Source organism: Abrus precatorius, unplaced genomic scaffold, assembly GCF_003935025.1.
Source record: "Abrus precatorius isolate BTA unplaced genomic scaffold, Abrus_2018 Scaffold10, whole genome shotgun sequence".
Classification (NCBI taxonomy): Eukaryota; Viridiplantae; Streptophyta; class Magnoliopsida; order Fabales; family Fabaceae; genus Abrus; species Abrus precatorius.
In genome coordinates this window covers 34,592,628-34,616,554 of record NW_020874292.1, presented here as the reverse complement: position 1 = coordinate 34,616,554, position 23,927 = coordinate 34,592,628, and the positions used below count along the sequence as shown (strand labels likewise).

Sequence of the window (23,927 nt, the reverse complement as noted above, 5' to 3'; positions counted from 1 at the left end):
GTTTCTATGGCATTGCATCTTTGGCGCGGGATATATTACATACTTCACTATAAACTCGGGTTTCGTTACTGGTTCAGATACACAGTGAGAAAAGTGCAGAGTGAGAAATATAAGAAAGTTTTGTTAGTTGTAGCTTTGTATCGTCGAAACACAACGTCGTGAAAAAGAAGAGGAAGGGGTATGCAAAGGAGGCGTTGCACGTTTCAGAAAAACGACTTCTTCCCGGAGGAGTCGTTTAAGAGTTGGAGCAACTATGGGCAGTCGCTAAAAAATACTCCGCAGAGGCTGAAGGATCGGATCTTAACGCGATCCAGTGAGCACGAGGAAGTGGTGGAGATGAAGGCGAGGAGTGGCCACGAGATGAAGAGGACTCTAAATTGGTGGGATCTCATGTGGTTGGGTGTCGGATGTGTCATCGGCGCCGGAATATTCGTTCTCACCGGAGTCGAGGCCAGAGAGGTTGTCGGTCCCGCGGTGATATTGTCTTATGTGGTTTCTGGTGTCTCCACCTCGCTCTCAGTCTTTTGTTACACCGAGTTTGCTGTCGAAATTCCCGTTGCCGGTACGTACTTGTAACTTGCATGAGTTCACTGTTTACTTCCTCTATCATTTTAAGTATATGAATATCGTTAGAATTTTAGAATTCATGGGTGTTAAAATCAATAGAAACTTTGAAGATTAAAACTAAATTTGTTTGTATACTTAGAGATTACAAATTTTTGTATTAATTAACAAAAAAAAATTTAAATTGCTATATGTGTGAATAGTTAGTTTTAATCAAATTTCAAATGTTTTTTTTTTAATGGTATAGTACCGATGTGTTTTAAACTAATCAAGAGATGGGTCTTTTACGAATGAAAAGAGAAACAACGTTTAGAAAGAGAGAAATATTTTGTCTAAGAGATAGAAAGAATTTAAGGTAAAAAAATATTTCATATAATATAATGTTTTTCTATAAAGTGAGTAGTAGGTGACTAAGAAGGTACTCGTTTTACACTTTCAATACAAACACGCATATTGTCACTAGGAGTATATAAATAATTTAAAGATAACTTATTCTTACGATAAATTTGTATAGCATTTTCTACGATATATTTTTCTCTTTATTTTTATCAATCGTATGAACCATCTTATCTTTTTATTTCTCTCTTCAATATATAGATTTTTTATATCAATACAATTTCTGTAATGGGTACGTCTTGAATTTGATAGCAATTTCACTTTTGTTTTGTTCATGATCTTTTTCTTTAGGTGGGTCATTTTCCTACTTAAGAGTTGAGCTAGGAGACTTTGTAGCCTTCATAGCTGGTGGAAACATCCTTCTAGAATATGTAGTAAGTTGTGCCGCTGTAGCACGGTCATGGACCTCATACTTTGCCACCCTTTGCAACAAAAGCCCTGATGATTTTCGCATAGTGGTCCATAACATGAACCCTGATTATGGCCACCTTGACCCTATAGCAGTTGCAGTCCTTATAATAATATGCCTGATTATAGTCTACACCACCAAAGGCTCTTCAGTCTTCAACTACATTGCCTCAGTGGTTCACATGATCATCATTGTCTTCATTATCATTGCTGGTCTCATCCATGCCAAACCTGAAAATTATGTGCCCTTTGCTCCCTATGGTGTTAGGGGTATATTCCAAGCTTCATCCGTGCTTTACTTTGCTTATGTGGGCTTTGATGCTGTTTCAACCATGGCTGAAGAGACCAAGAACCCATCAAGGGACATTCCAATTGGTCTTCTTGGTGCAATGGTGATTACCACAGTGGCATATTGCTTGCTAGCAGCCACACTATGCCTTATGCAACCTTACAATAGAATTGACATAGATGCACCTTTTTCAGTTGCGTTCAGTGATATAGGGTGGGATTGGGCCAAGTATATTGTTGCATTTGGTGCTTTGAAAGGGATGACCTCTGTGTTGTTGGTGAGTGCAGTGGGTCAAGCTCGTTATTTAACCCACATTGCACGCACCCACATGATGCCCCCTTGGTTTGCTCATGTGGATGAGAAGACTGGGACACCTGTGAATGCTACAATTGCATTGATTGTGGCCACAGCTATAATTGCTTTTTTCACTGAACTTGAAATTCTCTCTAACCTCTTGTCAATTTCCACTCTCATCATCTTCATGTTAGTTGCAGTTGCCCTCATTGTGCGTAGGTACTATTCAAGTGGGGTGACAACAAAGGAGAACCAAATCAAGCTCATAGTGTTTCTTGTGTTAATTATGGGCTCTTCATGTGGCGCTTCATGTTATTGGGCACTTAGTAATGGTTGGATTGGCTATGCTATATTTGGATTTATTTGGGTTGTGTCTACTGGAGGGCTTTGGTTTCTTGTTCCACAAATGAAGCAGCCAAAAGTTTGGGGCGTGCCTTTAGTTCCATGGCTACCTTCGATATCTATTTTTGCTAACATATTTCTTCTTGGATCAATAGATAAAGATTCATTTATCAGGTTTGGTATCTGGACAGTACTTCTCTTGGTTTACTATATCCTCTTTGGGTTACATGCTTCATATGACACAGCTAAGGAATTTAAGACAGAAAGTATCGTTGAAAAGGAGTTAGTTTGAGGTAGCGTCTTCAGTTGATATTAGCGATGGAAGAACTTTACTTCTTTCAAATTAATATATCAATCATGGATGTGAGAGTTGAGACATTAATTATGTAAATCCCACCATTGGGCGCTCACACACACACACACACACATTTTTGCTAGTTGATATTAACTTAGGCAACCAAGAAAATATCTCTGAGTGTATATATTCAGAAAAGAAAAATGCATATGTTGACCAATAAGATAAAAGATTTCCTCAAATTTTTTTTCGGTCAACTTGTCTCCGAAGTTTGGTACGCATTATGGATTTATGATATTAATTATTGGTGCTACATTGTTAAAATTATAATACTTTCACGGTTTTTTTTTTTTTTTGGCATTTCATCTTCTATTAATCGGGAATGATATTTGTAAATCAAAATTACTTCATATCATCCTCTCCCTTGTTTGCAAATAAAAAATACATAAGGTATGTTAGAATATCTTATTATCATTTTAAAGTAAAGTAATATACTGATAGTGTAAAAAAATAATGTATAAAATCATCATCCTTTAGAAATGTCATGTTTAAATTCATTTTTGTTATCTGCAGGTTAATCAATATACACTAGGGAAAAAATTCGTACACTTCAATGGTTCTATGCACCTTGAGAAATAGGGATGGGATGGGAACGGATAGAAAGTGAAAATGTAAATGCAAATGTAACGAGAAATAAATAATTAAGATGCGTAAAAAAAGAGTGTAAAGATTAAGATAAGAAAAACCAAAATTAATTTTTTTAAAGTTGAAAAGTATTTGTTTGGGATTATTTACTTATACATTTTCTTTTATACCTCTAGAAAAAAAAATTTATAAACATTTTTTTCTGGAAAAAAAAACAAAGTAAAAGAGACGAAAATATAATATTAGAAAAATTTATATTTCATGTGTATGCGAAAAAAAAATTAATAATAAATTTACCTATTACATCTAAATGCACTACACACGTTGAATTTAAATTAAATTGAATAAAATAAATAAATAAATTATGTGGTACCCATAAATTTAAAAGTGTACCCGTACCCTTCACCCATATAGCCCAACAAAATTCAGTCGCATGGATATTCCTATGTTTTGAATTTTGAAATATTATAAATTACAAAAGCATACTTTGGAATTTGTTTGCAAATGTAGTTTTGAAATCGGTGGCCTTCCGCTCTATATGGTTGCTTCTTTTGATTGAATTGATTTTACAGTTGAGTGTATTAAATTGATTCATTTCAATTGCCTGAAATCTAAAATTTAATATTTCCACTATCTCAATTGCTCTAATTTGATTGAAGCATTTGTGAGATTAAATATTCATATTGTTTGAATTTAAACATTATAAGTACATTCAACTGATTAAGTAAATCTTAGAAGGGTAAAATAAAGAATTTGTGTACATCAAATAATTGTATATTTCATAGAAAAACAATAAATACATGTTTAGAGGATGTAAGATATTTATTTTCTTCAGTATTTAAAATAGTTAAAATGACAGAAATGTAGTAAAAAAAACTTTTATGTCAAAAATCCGGAAGAAAATTCACGGAAATAATAAGGAACTGTGAATTTATTGAATAATATATATTGCATGACTATTTTTAAATTAGGAAATTTTATAAATTTTAATTATTATATTATGTTAAACAAAATAAATTTTTCAATTAAGATTAAAATTTTAAAAAATTTCTGGATGCAAAAAAAGTTACCTTGCATAGCGAGGAAGAGCGAATAACTCTTATAAGGTTTTGATTTAAAATAACTCTTTCAAATATTTTTGTTTAAAAATAAAAATTAGCAATAGTCAATCCTAATATTTTGTCATATAGCTAGAAAATATATTATAGAATTCCCTTAAATATTTTACAAAAATAATAAATGAACATTTATACAAGAAGGAGAGAGCCATATACACAATTCAATATTCTTTTAATGAAAATTGAAGTAAAAGAGGAAATCCTAGACTAATGTTGCCGTCACATTTTATTCATACAAATTTGTTGGAGTTTAAACAAAAAGATTTTTTATGTATTATTTTGAGAACTAAAAAGTTGTCTTTCTTTAAAATTTTAAGATTTATCACATTTTACATGTCCTCACAATCTTATTGGAGATTAAGAGAAGAAAATTTTTATTTAATAGTTTTAAGAACTAAATAATTTTTTTCATAATTTTAAAAATTAAATGAACGAATATTTACAATTAAAATTAAAGTATCACATTTTTATAGTTATAAGAATTTAAAAATATTTTTCAAAATTTTTAAACGAAATAAATGAATATTTATAATTTTAGAAATTGAACTGAATTTTGTTTAGAATTTTAAAAAAATATTATTATATTTTATTTTAAATGATTTTATTAAAAAAACATATTTTAAGTTTATAAAAGAAAAAACATGAAAGATGGTAAAAGACAAAAGTCTGAAGAAGGGTTTTTAAACAATACCGTTTTTGTTCGAGTTTAATGACGGAGAAGAATCCCTAAAACCCTAAAGTCCTAAACTTCGATTCCCGCCTCTCGCAGAGCCACCCTAACAGCAACACAGAGACACAGTTCATGCAAGTAACGTAGCTGTTCCACTTCCCCAACACCTAAACAACACGATGAACTTCAGGTTCCAGAACCTTCTGGGGGCTCCCTACAGGGGGGGCAACGCCGTCATTTCTAACAACACCCTGCTACTCTCACCCATCGGTAACCGCGTCGCCGTCACCGACCTCCTCAAGTCCGAAACCACCACCCTCCCATTCCAATCCTCTTCCAACGTCTCCCGCATCGCCGTCTCCCCCGACGCCACCTTCCTCCTCGCCGTCGATGACCGCAACCGTTGCCTCTTCATCAACCTCCGCCGTCGCACCCTTCTCCACCGCATAACCTTCAAGCACCGCGTCGCTGCCGTCAAGTTCAGCCCCGACGGTGCCCTCATCGCCGTCGCTGCCGGCAAGCTCGTCCAGATCTGGCGTTCACCGGCGTTTCGCAAGGAGTACTTTCCCTTCGAGTTGATTCGGACCTTCACCGATTTCACCGCCAAAGTCACCTCATTGGACTGGAGCCCTGACTCAAAGTACTTGATCGTCGGGTCCAAGGACTTAACCGCGAGAATCTTGTGCTTGAAGAAATCGAATAAAAGTGTTAAGAACAGGCCTTTCATGTTTCTGGGGCACAGGGATTCGGTTATAGGATCGTTCTTTGGTGTTGATTCGAAAACTAGTAAGGTTTGTAAGGCTTATACGATCACTAGGGATTGCTATTTGTTTAGCTGGGGGTTTACTCGTGATGAAAATGGTGATGGTGATGATGATGGATTGGAGCCACCATCACCGGGGACGCCGGACAGGGACGTGGAAGGGAATTTGGAGATTAGTGAGAGTGGGAATGCGAAGAAGAGAAAGAATTGTGATGTTGAGGATGATGGAGAGGATTACTTGAGCAGAGGGAAGTGGGAGTTACTGAGGAAGGACAGTTTTGTGCAGGCGCCGGCGAAGGTAACAGCATGTGATTATCATAGAGGGATGGACATGGTGGTTGTTGGATTTTCTAGTGGTGTGTTTGGGTTGTATCAGATGCCAGATTTTGTGTGCATTCATTTGTTGTCTATATCAAGGGAGAAGATCTCCACTGCGGTGTTTAATGAGCTTGGGAATTGGTTGACCTTTGGCTGCGCAAAATTGGGCCAGCTGCTTGTGTGGGAGTGGCGGTCTGAGAGCTACATTTTGAAGCAGCAGGGACACTACTTTGATGTGAATTGCGTTGCATATTCATCAGACTCGCAGCTCCTTGCTACTGGAGCAGATGATAATAAAGTGAAGGTGATTGAGTTTGAGTTGTCTTCCTGGATTTGAAAATTGATCTTCTTGCATTAGTTTTGAAATTGTGTGTTTAAAAGTGAGTTGAAGTGAAAGTTTTATGCTTGTGTCTTACAGGTGTGGACTCTTTCCTCAGGCTTTTGTTTTGTTACATTTTCTGAGCACAGCAATGCTGTCACGGCTCTACATTTTATGGCAAGTAACAATTGCCTGCTTAGTGCATCACTTGATGGGACCATTCGTGCATGGGATTTGTTACGTTACCGGAATTTTAGGACATTCACAACCCCTTCTTCTAGGCAGTTTGTTTCCCTGACAGCTGATCAAAGTGGTGAAGTGATTTGTGCAGGGACTTCAGATTCCTTTGAGGTATAATTTTATCCAAATTTGGTGGTTCTTGACTTGGTAGTTATTTTATTTTAATTTTCATACTTTTTGCTCAATGATATGTGTAACAGATTTTTGTTTGGTCGATGAGAACGGGCCGCTTGTTGGACGTGCTTAGTGGTCACGGAGCTCCTGTTCATGGGCTGATATTTTCTCCCACAAATGTTAGTTAGATTTTCTTCGGCTGCATGCATAGATTAATGACTTCTGTAGTAATTTTTGTTGGTTCTAAGCCATGTTGCTACAGTTCAAAATACTAGAAGTCTGTATGAAGTCATTTTAGTTATTTGCTATTTTATAAAATAATTTTATCGTATATTATCGTCTCAATAGATAGGATAATGAAAAGAACTACTTAAATTTGTATTTTTTTTATGGTTCTTACATTTGTTATAAAAAAAAGTTAGCTTTATTTCTTTTAACCTTGTGCAGGCTGTCTTGGCTTCATCATCATATGACAAAACTGTTCGGTTGTGGGATGTCTTTGATGGGAAAGGAGCAGTTGAAACATTTCCTCACACACATGATGTTCTTACAGTAGTTTATCGTCCAGATGGAAAGCAGTTAGCTTGCAGTACATTAGATGGGCAAATTCATTTTTGGGATCCAATAGATGGTTTGCTGATGTACACCATAGAAGGTTCTAGAGATATTGCTGGTGGGCGTCTTATGACTGACCGTAGATCAGCTGCTAACTCAACTTCGGGGAAGTACTTCACAACCTTGTGTTATTCAGCTGATGGAAGCTACATATTGGCTGGGGGGAGTAGCAGATACATCTGTATGTATGATGTTGGAGATCAGGTTGGCTTGCATGCATTTCATGTTCCTATCCTTATCAAGTTGATTTTTACATATCTACTATCTAGAAGTCACAGCATATCAACTGTTAATTGATTCCTGAAAATCTTATCTTCTTGAAAGTTTCTTCTTTATTGATTCACAGCAGATGTTATACACCATGAGTTTTCACTCTTCAGTTGAGTCCAACACATGATATAGGTTAAACACATGTTTTGGATGTGGGACAGTGTTCATAATCATAAACATGAAAAAAGCACGAACTACTTTTCAATCTTGTGTCATGTATAATGGCACACATAGTCACGGACCCACATATGTTAATATATATTATTAAAGGTTTCTTCTTTATCATAACGTTTTATCTAAATACTAAGGCTTATATGCAGCCTAGGGTCAACGTCTACTGTGGTAAGATACCATTTAATAAGTAGATAGGTTGAGAAGTTGAGATGCATATCAATTTGCACCTTCCGTGCCAACAACACCCTTGTGTTGTGCTGTAGCCTAGATGCTGAAGAGTGGAGACTTTCAAGCCTCACGCACCTGCTCCATAATTTTTGTGAATAAAGAAGAAGTGAAAGACTGATGAGCTTCAAAAGTTGATCCATTCTCGTGATATTTACTAAAAGAAATCATTGATTGAAGAAAATTTGTGTTCCTTTTTGTTAACGTGTTTCTCTACCTTCTTCACCTTGAGCTGTATCCAGGCTTTTTGTCAATAAGATCTCCAAATGCCAGTATAATAATTGGAAGGGGGCTTATTCCTTGGGTTGTTGGATAACTCTTATTCAATGTTGTCCAGTATTCGTCTCTATTTTCTCACTTTTTCGTTTTCCAAATGGTATGACCTGAAGGATATGTAAGATCATGAGGAACTTCATTTAGTCAGCTTTAGGATAACTGAAAAAAGATTATCTTGTTAGTTCGGATTTCTGTTGTTCACCAAAACATGAAGGGTTATGTCTGGATTTGAAACGTCCCTTTCATTGGGATCTTTTCACGAAATAATCTTTGTACCTTGCATAACTCCCCCATTATTAATTTGTTTTATACCTAGGTTTCTTATTAAATTGGGCAAATCAGTTATAATCCCTTTTGCTTTAACTTGAGTCTATCCTTCTGTCTTGCTCTGTTGTGAATCCTCTTATGGTTTCTCACTTGATCACATAATTATCCAAGCTTGCTCCCTTAGGAACCTATCTGGAAGTTCAACTTCCTATAGGTTCAGTCTAAAAGATTTTCCAGACCTCACTGCAGATGTATTAAACGCCAACACATATCCTGGTAACATCAGCTTGACATTAGCTGAAATCTCTTTTGTACAGGTATTGCTGCGACGTTTCCAGATAACTCACAATCTTTCATTAGATGGAGTGCTTGACATTTTAAACTCAAAGAATATGACAGAAGCTGGTCCACTAGATTTGATTGATGATGACAACAGTGACATTGAAGAAGGTGTTGACAAACAAACCCGAGGAAAAATAGGTCTAGACTTACCAGGATCTATGCCTAATCGAGGAAGACCTATTATTCAAACAAAATGCCTGAGAATTGCACCTACAGGTCGGAGTTTTGTTGCAGCAACAACTGAGGGAGTTTTGGTTTATTCTGTTGATGAATCATTCATATTTGATCCAACTGATCTAGACATAAATGTCACACCAGAGGTACTATATTTTTGAAGTTTACAAGCTTTTGACATTATATAAGATAATTGCAGAAACTATTTTCTGTAGGTGGAAATGATGTAGAAAAAAATACTCTCTTTGAAAATAAGTAAACAACTACTCATCAACTGATTGCTAGTAACTGAATTGTTATAGTGGTAGTTGACTTGTGTTTGTAAGAGGAGCATGCATTTTCCCTCTTATAATATGGACTTTTCACCCCAATAACTTTTTTATTCATGACCGGCAACATAAAACTCAATAAAAGTATAATTTTGTTTTCAACAAATTATGCAAAATGGTAAAATTCCTACCAGATATGAGAATATAGCAATTTCCTAGAAAATTTTCTCTGTAAAAGAAACATTTCATTCTTATTTCCTTTGCAATAATGAAAATGAGGATCAAAATCAAAGTTGAACAGCTTAAAAATGCAGTATATTTAATTCTAGTTTTGCTTCACCTAGCAGTTTAGATTTCCTTGCTTCACTGCAGTGTTTCCTTTTTCCATGTCATTAGTAATTTGGGTTGGCATTGCTGAACAGGCTGTTGATGAAGCTCTTAGTGAAAATCAACCAAGTAGAGCTTTGATCCTTAGCCTTCGCCTAAATGAAGATTCTTTTATTAAAAAATGTATTTTCGCGGTTTCTCCGACAGATATTCCGGCAGTTGCCACATCAATCCCTTACAAATATATCCAGCGATTAGTTGATGCACTTGCAGATCTTCTAGAAAATTGCCCGCATTTGGAATTTATACTTAGATGGTGTCAGGTATTCTTTGCTTGCTTGAACTTAATTTTTACTTAAACTTGCTCAAAATCATTTTCATTCTGTAAAATGTTCTCATCTTTGATATGACAGGAGCTCTGCAAAGCCCATGGGAATTCTATTCAGCGGAACTCAAGAAATCTGCTCCCATCACTAAAATCTTTGCAGAAAGCAATCACTAGAATACATCAAGATCTAGCTGATACATGCTCCTCCAATGAATATATGCTGCGATATTTATGTTCTTCTGGTGCCAAGAAAGACTGTTAACAATTCACAAGTTGGATTTTGGCAGCCTTGCGCAGGAAACATTGTCCAACCTGATTGTATTATTTTAATGTGGTACCTGCGGAGCATCATCCACCTGCTCCAACTGGCAGTCTCTGAAGAATCGAGCTGGATTTTGATAGCACTCTTGCCTCCTACTGTTTCCAAAGGAATTTATCCTTGAATGAAGGTTCAATTTTCTGGAAGGCGTGGCATCCGCCAGGTTTGCCTCATGCCCTACTTGCAACTCAACGAAGACATCTTGATAGTTACGCCCTACAGTGACATTTCTTTGTAATGCAGTTGTTAACAGACTGCAGAGGTTGAGATTCCTTCTTGATATACCCAGCAGTGTGTTTTGAATCAATTATTTGGGGAATTAATTGATGAAAAATGTTAGATAGATTTTTGTTTTGTTAGATTTTTGCCAAAATGATGACTTGTATTTGTGTCACTCTTGGATTCGTAAGTTGCGTCTTTACCACATTATTTTGTCTAGCAAACCTTCCCTCTGGGTTGTACCAAAATTCTGACACTTTTGGTGTCGAGTACATTGTTACAATCTATACTTAATATAAAGCAAGCTTCTTTCTTCAACTCTTGGTTAATAACGTAAAAACGGGGACAAAATGAAAAATAAAATAAAAAAGGAAGGGTCCAATTTGTAACAATTTTTTTACGAGTGAGAACCATTTAAAAAAAAAGATAAATGAAGGAACAAATATCAAAATTTCATATTTTTGAGTAAAAACTTAATTGAGCTTAACTAATTTTACGTTTCTCATAAGCTTGAATAGAAAAGAAAAATATCAAATTATTAAAATTAATTAAAACAGAACACCTCATTTAAAAATTCATTTTAAGCTCGTGTAAATGTAATATTGGCCCGGTCCAATTTAAAATGCATGTGTAATTGTACGATTTTAACATTTTGTCAATGCTGTTGACAAAAAAAATAAAAATCAATGCTACTAAATCTTAATTACATATTTAAGGAGCAAAAAATTTTATTGTTAGTGTCAATAGTCATCAAAATCGATTCTTTAGAAAATTAAAAAAATAAATTCGTTGAATATACATCGTAACTCAAACTTATTAAATAGCCTTTGGTTTTATTACTCTAAACTCTATTGTATTTAGTTGATCCGAAAAAAAAAACACTTCATTTTAGTTTAATTAATCTTAATCTTTAAGAATACATTTAAATATTGAAACATAGTAACTTTTTTTTATTGAAAAAGAACACATTTATTATTTATAAAAATATACTTTTTTTTAATCAAAATTTGATTAAGTATTAGTTGTTGAGCTCTAAAAACTGTAATTTACGGGAAAGTAAGTTTCTTTATAAATTTGTCACACGTAAGAATATGTTCAAATTAACATTCAGCCAACCGGCCTTACATTTTGAGTTAAGCTTTATAATTAAAATTAATTAAGAACATGTCGCAAAGCACATTTAATAGAAGCAAATTTTTAGAATTTTAAAAAAATGAAATTACCAAATGAGTGAAACAGATGCGCGACTCTATCATAAATTAGTAGAGAGCCAAAAATTAAGTTAAGACAGATAAGTTTTGTCGTTAGTACAGATAATAAAAACCCGATGAAGTTTTTGTTAATTCAAATGTCAATTGGAACAGCGAAGAAAATAATTGAGCCGAAATGAAGGGCAATCGAAACCGAAAGGGACAAAAAAGAGTACTTTATTAGTTTATCCTTTGCTAAAATTGAGACGAAATTAAATTAAGGTCCATTATCTGAAATCGCAGTTTCCTTGTGAAACCCGCCCTTCCATTCGCGGGTATTATCGCCACAAATTTTAAAAATTTTAAAGAACCCTACCCCACCAAAGTCACTTTTCCACTTTAGCTCCATCTCTATACTCACGGTTATTGGTTCCAGCTCCCGTGTCCCTCTCACCCCTTTTGCTTTTTGCTACCCACTACCCACTACCCACTACCCACTCCCTCTTTCTCAACTCAAATGTTACTCTAACTCCGCTTCGGTTTCAGTTCCACCGTCTTCTTCCTCTTCTAGATCTTCACATTTTCTAGGTAGCACATAGAATCATCCACTCTATCATCACTTACATTGTGCTTCTCACTTCGCCTTCTTCCTCTTCCTCTCTTCTTTTCTTCCCTTTCACTTAGATCCAAGCCGTAACGCTTCGTGTTTAGTTAAAAACGATGCGTTCTGACTTCCGCTCACAAGCTTTTTGTTCCTCTACTTGCTACTTACTTTATTTGCTTATTCTGTTCTTTTTTTCAGTTCCTGCAAGTTTCTAGAACCTTCGCTTTCAAATGGAGGTGTCTTCTGAGCAATCTGAAGACGTAAAACCTGAAAACCCTCCGAGTCCTGCGAAGAAGAACGGTTCAGAAGTTGCGAAAAGAGCTTTGAAAACCGCCGCAGACACTGGAGGTTCGGTTTCTGCGAGAAAGAGAGCAGAACCGAAAAATCATTCGGGTTCGGTTGCGACGAAGAGATCGGGTTCAATCGGCAGTTCCGCTAGTTCGGTTACTGCGCCGAGACGGAATAGTACTGGAGGATTGCTTCAGAAGTCGTCGATCTCCGATGGAAGAAGAAAATCCGGTGCCGATTCTGCTGTCGGCAGTAAGAGCAGCGCTTCTTCCGCCACGGAGCCTGCGCGGAGGTCGCTCCCGGAGCTCCGGCGCAGTTCTATAAGTTCTTCACGTTCCGGCGTTGCGGCAAAATCCTCGCCGGTGGGCGCGAGTTCGAGGACATCCGTTGCTTCCGGTGTGAGTAAGGTGGAAGTTGCGAAGAGGCCAGTGAGTAAGCCGGCATTGTCGGTTTCGGTGTCGTCTTCGTCGAGGAGGGTTAGTTCTTCATCGGCGGATAGCACTGCTAGTGGCGGTGGTTCTGCTAGGAGGACTGTTTCATCATCGGTGCGGTCACCGACTGTCTCGAGCGGGTTGAGAACGGCGTCTCTGTCGTCGTCGCTGGATAGGGGTTCTGCGCTGTCTGGAAGGAGGAAAGGGGCCACTGCTGATAGTAGAGATTCGCGGTTTATTGTTCTTCCGCAGGTTGAGATTAAGGCCAACGATGATTTGGTAAGCTTCGTGATTATGGCGGCAATTTTAGTTTCTGTTTACTCTCATGCGGAAGTGAAATGATTGCCGATTATTGAGAGAATTATGTCTATATGGACGTGGAATAGTTGAACTAAAGCAATTGCCAAAAAAGGAAGGAATGATATTTACATAGTTATGGATGTTTTTTGGTCTTTGGAAATATATGCTTGTTGAATGATTCCATGGAATATCAGTGAAGAAAAGGTTTCATGTTGGAGTTGAGTTAGCAGTGTGCACAATCGTTGTTGGAATTTAACACCAACCTGGTTGTCTATTTTATTCACTATTTAATAACAAATACTAGATGTTTGGTGTGTTGGAGTACTGTAGGTATCATAAAAAGTACTAGCCCTGCTGCCTCTTTCCCTTGCTTCGGGGTAGCACAGTTGCATGTCTCTCATGTATATTGAAGCGAAACTTGTATTGTAAACCGAGCTAATGTGATGAATTTTTCAGACTCAGTTATTGTCTAATTCTAATTTTTGTTCCATCTCTATATTTTATCAGAGATTGGATCTTAGGGGACACAGAGTTCGCAGCCTCAATGCCAGTGGATTAAACTTATCCTCGAACTTAGAGGTAAACGTATCTTCTGTTTAGCTCATTTTTTATTTTAGACAATAGTTTCAAAGTTGTTTTTGGTAGTGTTTTTAATAAAATTCAATTTATGTCAGGCAATGACCGAGCTTTCTTTAGGCCCTATGTAGATGAAGAATATATGAATAATAGATTTATATGATTGATCCAGCTGCAAGTGTATGGTCGTTGTCAAATAATATAAAAGGTTATTGTATCTACATGAATTGTGTTATTAAGTACTGAATAATTGTAATTTAATTATCTAAATGTGACTGATTGATAAGGTTAAATTAAAAAACAGAAAGAGGTAAATTAATTAAAAATGCAATTGCTTTAAATTAATGAATTCAAATTTTAGCAAAACTTCGACGAATTATTTTTTACCGCAAATTAAGTTTGATGAATTTAATTAAGATTGGTCTTTTTTGATTTTTGATTTATCTTGAAGGTGAATTACTCCAAGGTGATTATTGTTTCCTTTTAAAATGCAATAACATACATAATTATATTAATTTCTACTTTTGTGCTAATAAATCTAATTAAACTCATTAAGTTCTATGATGATTAGGCGGTTCCTTAAGAAATTTAACCTATTTTCATTGTCTAAAATGTTAGGTTCAATTTGGGGGTTTTCAATGGTAAAGTTTACCTTTCAGTATTCTCCTTATCAATAAGAGGCCTGACAAATTGACAAACATTGAAAACACATAATTAACTTAAGAAATCAAGATTAACAAAAGATTATAAAAGATTCATTATATAGTTATTAATCCTAATTTGGACTTTTCCTAAACCCTAAAATAAGAAAACTACTTCTTCATTATCAGATTACTAATCAATAGAATAAACCTAAACATGATTAGGAAAAACAAGAATAAGAGAAGATGAGAATATAAACAAGGAAGACATTTAATCTTTGTACTTTGAGGTATATTGTACTTGCAAAATATCGTTATGATACCCCAAAGGTCTCTGTTATTGCTTTGATCATTTTGGTTTACTCCTTTGATTCTTTTCTGATGTGTGTCTCTAAGAATGTTTGAGGTTGAATCCTTCTTTTGTGCCTTAACTCTTCTATTTATACTTAGGTTATTAAAAACCTGTTTAAAACACTTAAAAGTTGAAACTGAAAGAAAATGTGAAATCCATGCATATGTTGCTCAATCCATGGCTGCTGATTTCCATGGAGTTAAAAAATCCTGAATTCTAATCTTGACAGCATGATCAATGGCTGTGGTGGCTTCCATGACTTGCCTTTGGAACTTTTTAAATTTGAATTGTGGTTTCCTTTCTTCATGGGGTTTACTATGCAGCCACAACTCCACTAACAACTAGTGGAGTCTTCTGGGGGTCCAAATTCCTTTTTTTGAGCTTTAAATTGCTTTTAAATTCTTCTCTAGCTCTTCATCTGCATATAAAACATGAAATGCAGTAGCTGTCTGAACTAAGGGAGGAAATGCATGCTAAATCTAAATAAAATGCATGATTATTCAATATTTGGGTATTGATTTATCTTATAATAATATGCTAAATACAACAGACATCAATGATGTACTCTCTGTTAGTTGGTCTGCTTATTTTGACTGGAAAAGAGTTAGCTACTATTTCATTATCACTTTATATTTTGGGAAGAAAGTGTTTTTCTATGGTTCAGCTCATTCTGTAGTCTCTGTTGAAAAACTTAGTATGTAAAATTTTTCATTTGCTTGACAGAAGTTTTGTGTAAGTGAACCTCTTTTTTGATACTCTTTTATGTATTACTTGTATTTTACTGTATGGCTAGATTGGTCTTATCATAGCATTTTTCCAAAAGATCTGGGACACTGGCTGGTTGGCCCTCTCTGTAATACTAGGATGAGTGAGCTGATGTTGGTGTGCTACAATTGCTTGTTTCTGTCTATGGCTTTTGGTTTTCTTTAAGATTATAAAATAAAAAAATTCTGGTTTGCCTTAGTTTACTCCAAGGACTGCATAATGTGAAGGAGAGATTTTAAAGTTGTATTTTGATGTACCTTTGTTTGTTTGTACTTTGAAGATTTTCATAGCATTTAACTTATTATTCTTATTGGCAGTTTGTTTATCTTCGAGACAATCTCTTGTCTACACTGGAAGGAGTAGAAATATTGACGAGAGTGAAGGTTTTATATAATTTTTATTTGGGAGTTGTGTTTAGATAATTTCATATTGAATTTTAACTAACTGAATGAAGGAAATTGTTTACTGTCAGGTTCTTGATTTGAGTTTTAATGAGTTTAAGGGGCCTGGATTTGAGCCTCTTGAGAATTGCAAAGTACTGCAGGTATATTGTCTTTTTTTATGTGTGTGGATGCTATTGTTTTATGGCGGTGGTAAAAAAAGTCACAATATGGGTACTTATTTAATAATATCATTGTGAAATCTTTGACTTGTATGCAGCAACTCTATCTTGCTGGAAATCAAATCACATCATTGGCAAGTCTTCCGCAGCTTCCTAATTTGGAGGCAAGCACACTGTTATTTTTCTGATTTTTAATTCAGATCTTATTCTGGTCTTTCAACTTCAGTGTTCATCATAACATTTTGTACTGGTTCTGTTTCATTTTTGCAGTTCCTCTCAGTAGCTCAGAATAAGTTGAAATCTCTCACTATGGCAAGTCAACCTCGACTTCAGGTTATTTGGTTGTATGGAGTGTTGACAATATATATGCTGTGTTCGTTTCTGTATTATTGTGTATAACTAATTTCCTTACCAAATGAAATAATTTGTGCAGGTTTTAGCTGCAAGCAAAAACAGAATTTCTACTCTTAAGGGTTTCCCGTATTTACCAGTTCTTGAGGTGAGTATGAAGCCATTTTTATTTAGTCTAACCTAAACAAGTGATCAGACATCATAACACTTTTATTTTTATAGACTTTCTCATGGATATAATTCAAAATTTGTTTTATTGTCTAATAAAATATCTTAGTCATTGGGGGAGATATCTAGTTATCTCTTCAAGTCATACAGAAAAGTGTTATACATTAGTAATTTTTGGACACTCCAATCTTTATTTTAGTTTAATACTTTATGTTTTTATGTTTTGGTGAAATGATGCTTTTGTGAGAAAAGCACAAGGATTGTATGTGTTGTCATGTGACTTGTGGTTAGGTTCTATGATCATCATTTCCACAGATAATTTCTTGAGTTCAGTTGGCAAGATATTTTATTATTGTTTCCCACTCCTTAGGAACCTATGTTTCAATCTAATACTCCCCCCTAACATGAAAGCCTTTTTGAATTTGGGGGGTGGATAAGCACATACCCAATTTATCTTGTGTTGAAATTTACTTTAATTATTAATGTAAGGCTTTCAGGGATTGAACTTGTCCTGTCTTGATTGTTGACAGATGTTAGCGATTTGTATTAACATTATTGTAGGCAGTATTATGGCTATTACATAGGTTGTAGACAATTGTTTTCGGTATAGAATTTTATTTTTTAAAATAGAATTTGAATATACCTGCTATGCTAGGGCTAAAAAAATGTGTTTTGTGACCAAGGGTTTCTCACCAATTTTTTACTTTAGCTCCTCCCTACATCTCAAATGTTTCTTCTTTGGATTCTTACAATCACCAAAATTTTTCTAATTATATTTGTGCTGTGACTGTAAGGTATCCATTTACAGGTGACGTTTTACCCTTAAAAGGCCATAACTCAATCATATGACAGTTGGTTATAATGGGGGCCCAGTTAGAAACATTTGGTAATCTTGCAACATAATTGGAAACTTTCACATTATGGGTACTAATTTAAAATTGGACAAATGTAGTAATCTTAAATGTTTCACCTAACTTTGAGAGACTAAAATTAGAGTTAAATTTACATGTGGGTGCATATATAAATGTGGACTAATTAGTTTTACTTTCAATGGTTTACTGTGATGTAGCATTTGCGAGTGGAGGAGAATCCTATACTTAAGATGCCTCATTTGGAAGCAGCCTCAATATTGCTAGTTGGACCTACTTTGAAAAAATACAATGATAGAGGTATGATTGGTAAAATTATTCTTAGTCTTTGGTATCTTTATTTATTGGTTGAAGTTTGAGCTGATAGCAGAATAATTGTTCTTACTGTAGTTTAAGGAGTACTTGACATAAATATGTTCTTCAAGTGGTTTCTACTGGCATCTTTGAATTCTTATATTATGTATTGAGATAGTTTATTTATTGAATATAAAAGTTTTGCAGATCTCTCTCGTGAGGAAGTGGCACTAGCAAAGCGTTATCCTGTACATACAGCTTTGTGTATTAGAGATGGTTGGGAGTTCAGTCGCCCTGAAAATGCTGCAGAGTCAACTTTCCACTTTCTAGTTGAGAAATGGAAGGACTGTATTCCTCTGGGGTTTTTCCTCAAAGAGGCATCCATAGATAAACCTGTGGAAGAAGATGTGTGTTGCTGTCATTTCACAATTATTCATGATGGTGCAGCTAGTACAGACCCACCATTGGTTTTAAAATATCAATGGTTTTGTGGTGATATATCACTTTCAAATTTTGTCCCTATTTTAGATGCTACTGGTGAGGTAACGAGTTGATTACATCATTATCAGTGCTTCATATTTTGTTTTTTTTACGTATTTATTTAATTATTTTATTTATGCTCATAACATTTGTATAATTTCCAGATTTACTGGCCAAAGCATGATGACATTGGAAAAATTCTGAAAGTGGAATGTACTATCACTTTAGGAGAAACAGAGTATCCTCCTATATTTGCCATCTCTTCTCGTGTTTCACGGGGTAAGCTTGTCTTTTGCGTCCTTTTATAGTGTATAATATAGTTGAACAACTAAATTTTTGAGGTGTTAGTTAGTCTGAAAGGAACAAGGTGAACTAGGTAATTTACCACAGAGCTGTCCAAGTACATGTTATTGTGGATTCATTTTTTCTGTTCATGTACTTTATTTTCCTGTTTTTCTTTTACTGTTATTGGAAACTGAAAATGCTATTTTCGTTATGTCATGCTTGCATGTGATATAAGTATCTTACTCCACCTAGTGGTATAAGGCTTTGTTATTGTTTTTGTTGCTTGCATGTATTTCTGCCTTCAAACATCCTTGTTGAATTTAGAATCTAAATGCGCGAGGGAGCTGAAGCTTTATTGTGCACTAAGTAGGCATCAAGATGTGTGAACATAATATCAGATAACTGTTTTCATTTCCTTAGGTCAAAATTCAATACTTTATGAAATTTCTTTCTTGAAACAAGTGTATATATGTTTGCTGGGAGGATATACTAACTTCGAGTGATAATTTTCTTGATTGGAAACAGTACCAATCATCTTAATATATTTGGATAGAGTAGTTAAAATGTGATTTACTGTCTTTGTAAGAGAAAGTGAGATAAATTTCCCAGAGAGTTCTTAGAAATCTGTTGCTGTAAACTTAACTGAATGAATTGACTGAATGACCGTGTTCTCTTGCATTTATGGTTAGAGAATTTACCGTATGGCCATCTATCTGACAGCTGTAATTAATAACAGCTTAACAGTACAGTTACTGACATGCTTAATTACTCTAATATTCTTGAATCAAATTGTGGACTTGTCAAAGAAAATTAATGAAGAACACTGAGTTTGTCATGCTGTTCACATAACCTGTGTAAAGATTGGGCCTTAGCCATAATATATGCACACTGATCGTGAACAGGGATTTGTTAGAGTTTGATGCTCCTTGTAATGATCTTCTTTCTGGCTATGAACAGATCTGCTTTGTATGCTTGGTTGAGTGAAACAGTGAAAGACTGATTGTGTGTGTGTGTGTGTGTGTGGGAGGGGGGGGGGATGCTAAGGTTATCAGAGTAGATTATTGGAATGAAAGCTGAAAATACCCCTATACAAAATCTAACTCTAGGGAAAAATACAAAGTGCACCGGTATCTTAGACCTGAAAATCCTTTGTGCCACTCTCTATCTCTATGAGTTTATTCTGATTACAACAAATAACCATAGCTACAGTGGGATTGAACTGATATAAGGTAACACTTGGCAAGATATTCTTTAACTTGTAGTAAGTACTTACTCATCTTAAATCTAAAATGCTTGTTCATTCTCAGCTATTAGAGAATGTAGATCTGATCATAGAATGACGAAGGGATCTAGGGTAAGTCTGGGATGAGAGAGTACCGTGAGATGAGTTGAGAACAGAATAGATAAGTATCTCTGGTCAGAACATATTGAAGTGTAAAAACAAAAAAATAATGAAATAATATTAACAAGCTAGTAATACTTATTCAAGTTCAATTGATACTACTGCTAATACTGACACTACCACTACTATTGAAACTGCTGCAAGAAGAGAAGCTTTTGATAATTTTTAGGAAAGACTCTTTTACTATCTTACAAAATTCTAATGTAATAGCTGAAGAAGATAAAAGGAAAACATCTCAGTGTTGAGATATTGTTCTTAAAATGTTAGATGATTGCAACTGTAAATATGATGAAAATTTATTAAATGATGAGTAAGCATTAATAAACCAGCAAATCTACCATTTAGTATTATTAATAAATTGGCAAATGGACTGTGTAATTTAGTTAACTGTAATTGAAATTAATTGCTAATTCTAAACCAACACTGTCTTGCAGCTAGATATTATTTGATCAACAAAACTGGAGGACTAATAGTATTGAATATTAATATTATGAAATGATCAAGTCATTCCATGTCACATTCTGTAAATGATACCAGTCATACCACTTAACAAAAGTATATTTTGATACAATTGTTCAATGCAGATCCTACTCAGCTTAGAATTTCTTGTGAGGGTGAATTAGCAGAACCAACAAAATCATAAGGGTTAGGTGAGTTGGAAGTTTGATGGGACTGGGGTTGAGCAGAGGTAGTAATAGAAGAGAATGGAGAGGAAGCAAGAGGTGAAGTGTGATATGACACAAGAAAGGGTAGAAACTGACATGGGAGAGGATGGACTAGAAGGATTACTATAATTTTACTGTTAGTAAAAATTTTAACAATCTTTTGGATATGCGTGGTACTGGATGATTCATTGATAGTGTGAAACTCTTTATACTGTTAATGGACCAAAATTAAATTCAGAGAAAAACATAAGCTGTCTAATTCTGTGTGCACACTTTTACACTGTTCAGTGTTCATCTTTTAATTATTGTGGACTAAATCTTATTTCTGATTGGAAAAAGAACAAGGAACTGTCTGATTTCATGTTATATATTAATATTGTGTTCTAATATTTTCTTCCTATGTACATTCTTCATGCATCATGAATAATTTTAAACTACTACTTTTCAAAAGGGAGTGGAATTCCAAAAATTGTAAACCTTGAAGTGCATGGGGAACTGGTAGAAGGAAGTATCATCAGGGGTGGTGCTAAGGTTGCTTGGTGTGGTGGGACTCCAGGAAAAGGTGTTGCTAGGTAAGATGACATTCCATGTATTTGAGCTTGGTCTGTTTGTATCATGTTTGTAGCATACAACTATACATACAAAATGTATTCTTTTATAATGATGGTGTGATTCAACTATGCCAATTTTCTTGTTTCATACTTTAGTTGGCTGCGGAGAAAGTGGAACAGCAGTCCTGTGGTCATTGCTGGGGCTGAAGATGAAGAGTATCAGCTAACCATTCATGATGTTGATTCAAGTTTAGTTTTCATGTACACACCTGTGACAGAAGAAGGTGGCAAAGGCGAACCTCAATATAAATATACAGATTTTGTAAGAGCCGGTGAGGATTGAATTTTGTACAGTATTAACTATACTTGTAGCTCTGTTTGAAATATGCTTGATAGCCTTTGCCAAGATACTAATCTAGAATTCTAGATTCATCTAAATAATTGGCAGTTGTTAGAATATGTGGTCAATGATAATTATGATGATATCTTATTGTTAGTGAGTAATTAGGCTTTAAGTTTGGCCTAGAGTTGTTTATTTACTTCCTTGGGTTGATTTGATTATTATAATATTATGGATAGGAGATAACTCAGCTGCCTAAAGCGACACTAGTTCTCCCAAATATTCTCTTTTTCAACGTGGTATTAGAGTGGTTCCATCTCTCTTGATCTGATTTGGTCACTGTTTCCATAGTGAGATCCAAAAGTCTGGGACCTCTGTTGTTTTCTTCTTCAATGGTCTCTTTCTCGTGAACCTCTCCTTGCTGTTGGGCCTGTGCTGAATATGGCTACTGGAATCTTTGTTTCCATCCCTAATTTCGTATGCTTTTCTTCTCCAATTGTCTTTGTCTTGTAAATCTCTTGTAGTTCTACATGCACTGAATTTTGCTACTGGAATCTTTGTTTTCCATCCTAATTGTTGCTGCCACAGACTTTTCCCATTGCAGCATTAGTGACATTATTCACCTTTTAGCATTTATCTCTTTCTGGTGCCACTATCATTGCTGTTCTTGCTCTTACTGGTTGGGTTGCCAATAGTGGCTCATATTACTCTTGAAGCTTGTAGTGGAGCAGTTCAATGTTATGTGGAGAACTTCAATAGTTGGCTATAATGGGATGCAATAGTGGCCATTATTGCTGCTATTCTTTCGGGAGGAAAAACCCCTGTTTTACCTTCACTAATAGTCACTTTCATCTTTTTGATCATTTTCAATCTTTCATGACTTCTCTTGGTATCCCTAGCATACATGCACCAATGGATCCAAATATTAAGCTTGTATTAGGATAGGGAGCCTTTGGTTGTCAACCCCTCCTACAAATACTATAGAATAGTTGTGAAACTAAACTTACTCTCAATTACTAGTTCATGCATTTTGTTTAGCATGAGCATATTTTGCCAATTCTTATAATTCTTGTGTGATAGCCTTTTGGAGTTTTGGTTCAAACTTCAAAGTTCAAACCCTCAGATATATTAAGGGAGGGCTTGGGATCATTATGCGAGGGCAGTGGTCACCTTTGTCATTTGTTACATGCACAACTTTAGATTGGGCAAGTTTTCCCTATGATCGATGGCTTCACTTCTGTACATGGCAGATATTCTATTTTTCCTGGAATACTGAGCTACAACTTTAAAGCTTATATGGATAAGGTAAAGGACCTAAAGTTCAAAGAAACAACCATTTAGAGGATTTGTGAAGATATCTGAGCATTGTTTCGTACTACCTCCAACTTGATTTTCCACAAGGGACTAAACACATTGATGTTGGTTTGTGATAGAACACTGCTACAATTTGAGATTTTACACACTAATTGAACAGATAAGTACTGCAGAAGCTGTCCCAGAGTCTTAACAACTTCTACAGAGAAAAACTCTGTCCAAAGAAATACACACCTAAACTGTCGATTTTCATACAGTCTATATCATATACAAAAGTGACATAACTTTTCCTAGAAAACCTAATAACTGTCTAGAATTAGACCATACATAAAATAACTGCTCCTATAATTACATATCTGAACCTAATAACTGCATATTATCTCATCATCCATAACTGCTCCTAGTCTCCTACAGATCTGCCAACATGACGGTTAATATTACACTTATATGGTGCTGTTTTTATGGTCAATTTGTGTGTGTTTATTATAGCCACCATGCTTCTGCCAAGACCGTAACAGCATCTGCCATATTTTTGTGGTGGATTTTTGGCTTCCACCATCTGCCATTAACAATGCCACAGTGCCACTTATAATTCAGCATGTATATTTTTAAAATCTGCTCACCCTAGATTGCTTATATTTGGATAGGAGTAAGACTTAATTTGAATAATTTCTACAGAAATTTAATTTATTTATCTTTATGTGCTGCTTTTTCAAGTCTTGGATTTATAGATGAACAATGATAAGCATATATTGGATTGATTTAATGACTTATTATGAATGAAATGATTGGATTTGAAGATTGATGTTGTCAACATGTGATTAATTTTGTAGCTGGAAGTAATTAAGTTGGCATTGATTCAAAATTAGATATAAGTGAGATCATGGAGTCATCAGTGTTCTTGAAGTACTCCATTTTT

At 35.1% G+C, this 23,927-nt stretch overlaps 3 protein-coding genes across 7 annotated transcripts in view; all 3 read left to right on the top strand.

The window, feature by feature from the left end:
- The first annotated feature begins 177 nt into the window (after positions 1–177).
- On the top strand, positions 178–2,585 carry LOC113852355 (cationic amino acid transporter 1-like). Its single transcript, XM_027482582.1, has 2 exons — positions 178–562; positions 1,252–2,585. The coding sequence occupies exons 1-2, from the start codon at positions 181–183 to the stop codon at positions 2,583–2,585; spliced, it is 1,716 nt and encodes a 571-aa protein (XP_027338383.1). The 5' UTR covers positions 178–180.
- A 2,426-nt stretch (positions 2,586–5,011) lies between these two features.
- On the top strand, positions 5,012–10,895 carry LOC113864854 (periodic tryptophan protein 2). Of its 3 annotated transcripts, XM_027499049.1 has the most exons (8): positions 5,115–5,703; positions 5,809–6,406; positions 6,521–6,772; positions 6,862–6,954; positions 7,223–7,594; positions 8,920–9,264; positions 9,810–10,037; positions 10,128–10,895. In XM_027499049.1, exons 1-8 carry the CDS (start codon positions 5,201–5,203, stop codon positions 10,302–10,304), a joined length of 2,568 nt encoding a protein of 855 aa, XP_027354850.1. In that variant the 5' UTR covers positions 5,115–5,200; the 3' UTR covers positions 10,305–10,895. The 3 variants fall into 3 exon arrangements, with proteins under 3 accessions (XP_027354831.1, XP_027354840.1, XP_027354850.1); XM_027499030.1 differs by having other exon boundaries at positions 5,012–6,406; XM_027499039.1 differs by lacking the exon at positions 6,862–6,954 and having other exon boundaries at positions 5,060–6,406.
- Positions 10,896–12,226: 1,331 nt separating this feature from the next.
- Positions 12,227–23,927, top strand: part of LOC113872611 (187-kDa microtubule-associated protein AIR9) — a 32,005-nt gene continuing 20,304 nt past the window's right edge. For 2 of the 3 annotated variants that reach the window (XM_027510302.1, XM_027510311.1), the window contains exons 1-13: positions 12,227–12,358; positions 12,573–13,372; positions 13,901–13,972; positions 16,045–16,110; positions 16,200–16,271; positions 16,388–16,453; positions 16,560–16,622; positions 16,723–16,788; positions 17,878–17,977; positions 18,179–18,513; positions 18,616–18,730; positions 21,255–21,375; positions 21,511–21,686. In XM_027510302.1, coding sequence (XP_027366103.1) covers positions 12,605–13,372; positions 13,901–13,972; positions 16,045–16,110; positions 16,200–16,271; positions 16,388–16,453; positions 16,560–16,622; positions 16,723–16,788; positions 17,878–17,977; positions 18,179–18,513; positions 18,616–18,730; positions 21,255–21,375; positions 21,511–21,686 — 2,020 coding nt within the window. In that variant the 5' untranslated portion in view covers positions 12,227–12,358; positions 12,573–12,604. The remainder of the gene's footprint in view (positions 12,359–12,572; positions 13,373–13,900; positions 13,973–16,044; positions 16,111–16,199; positions 16,272–16,387; positions 16,454–16,559; positions 16,623–16,722; positions 16,789–17,877; positions 17,978–18,178; positions 18,514–18,615; positions 18,731–21,254; positions 21,376–21,510; positions 21,687–23,927) is intronic. The other variant, XM_027510319.1, reaches the window with a different exon arrangement.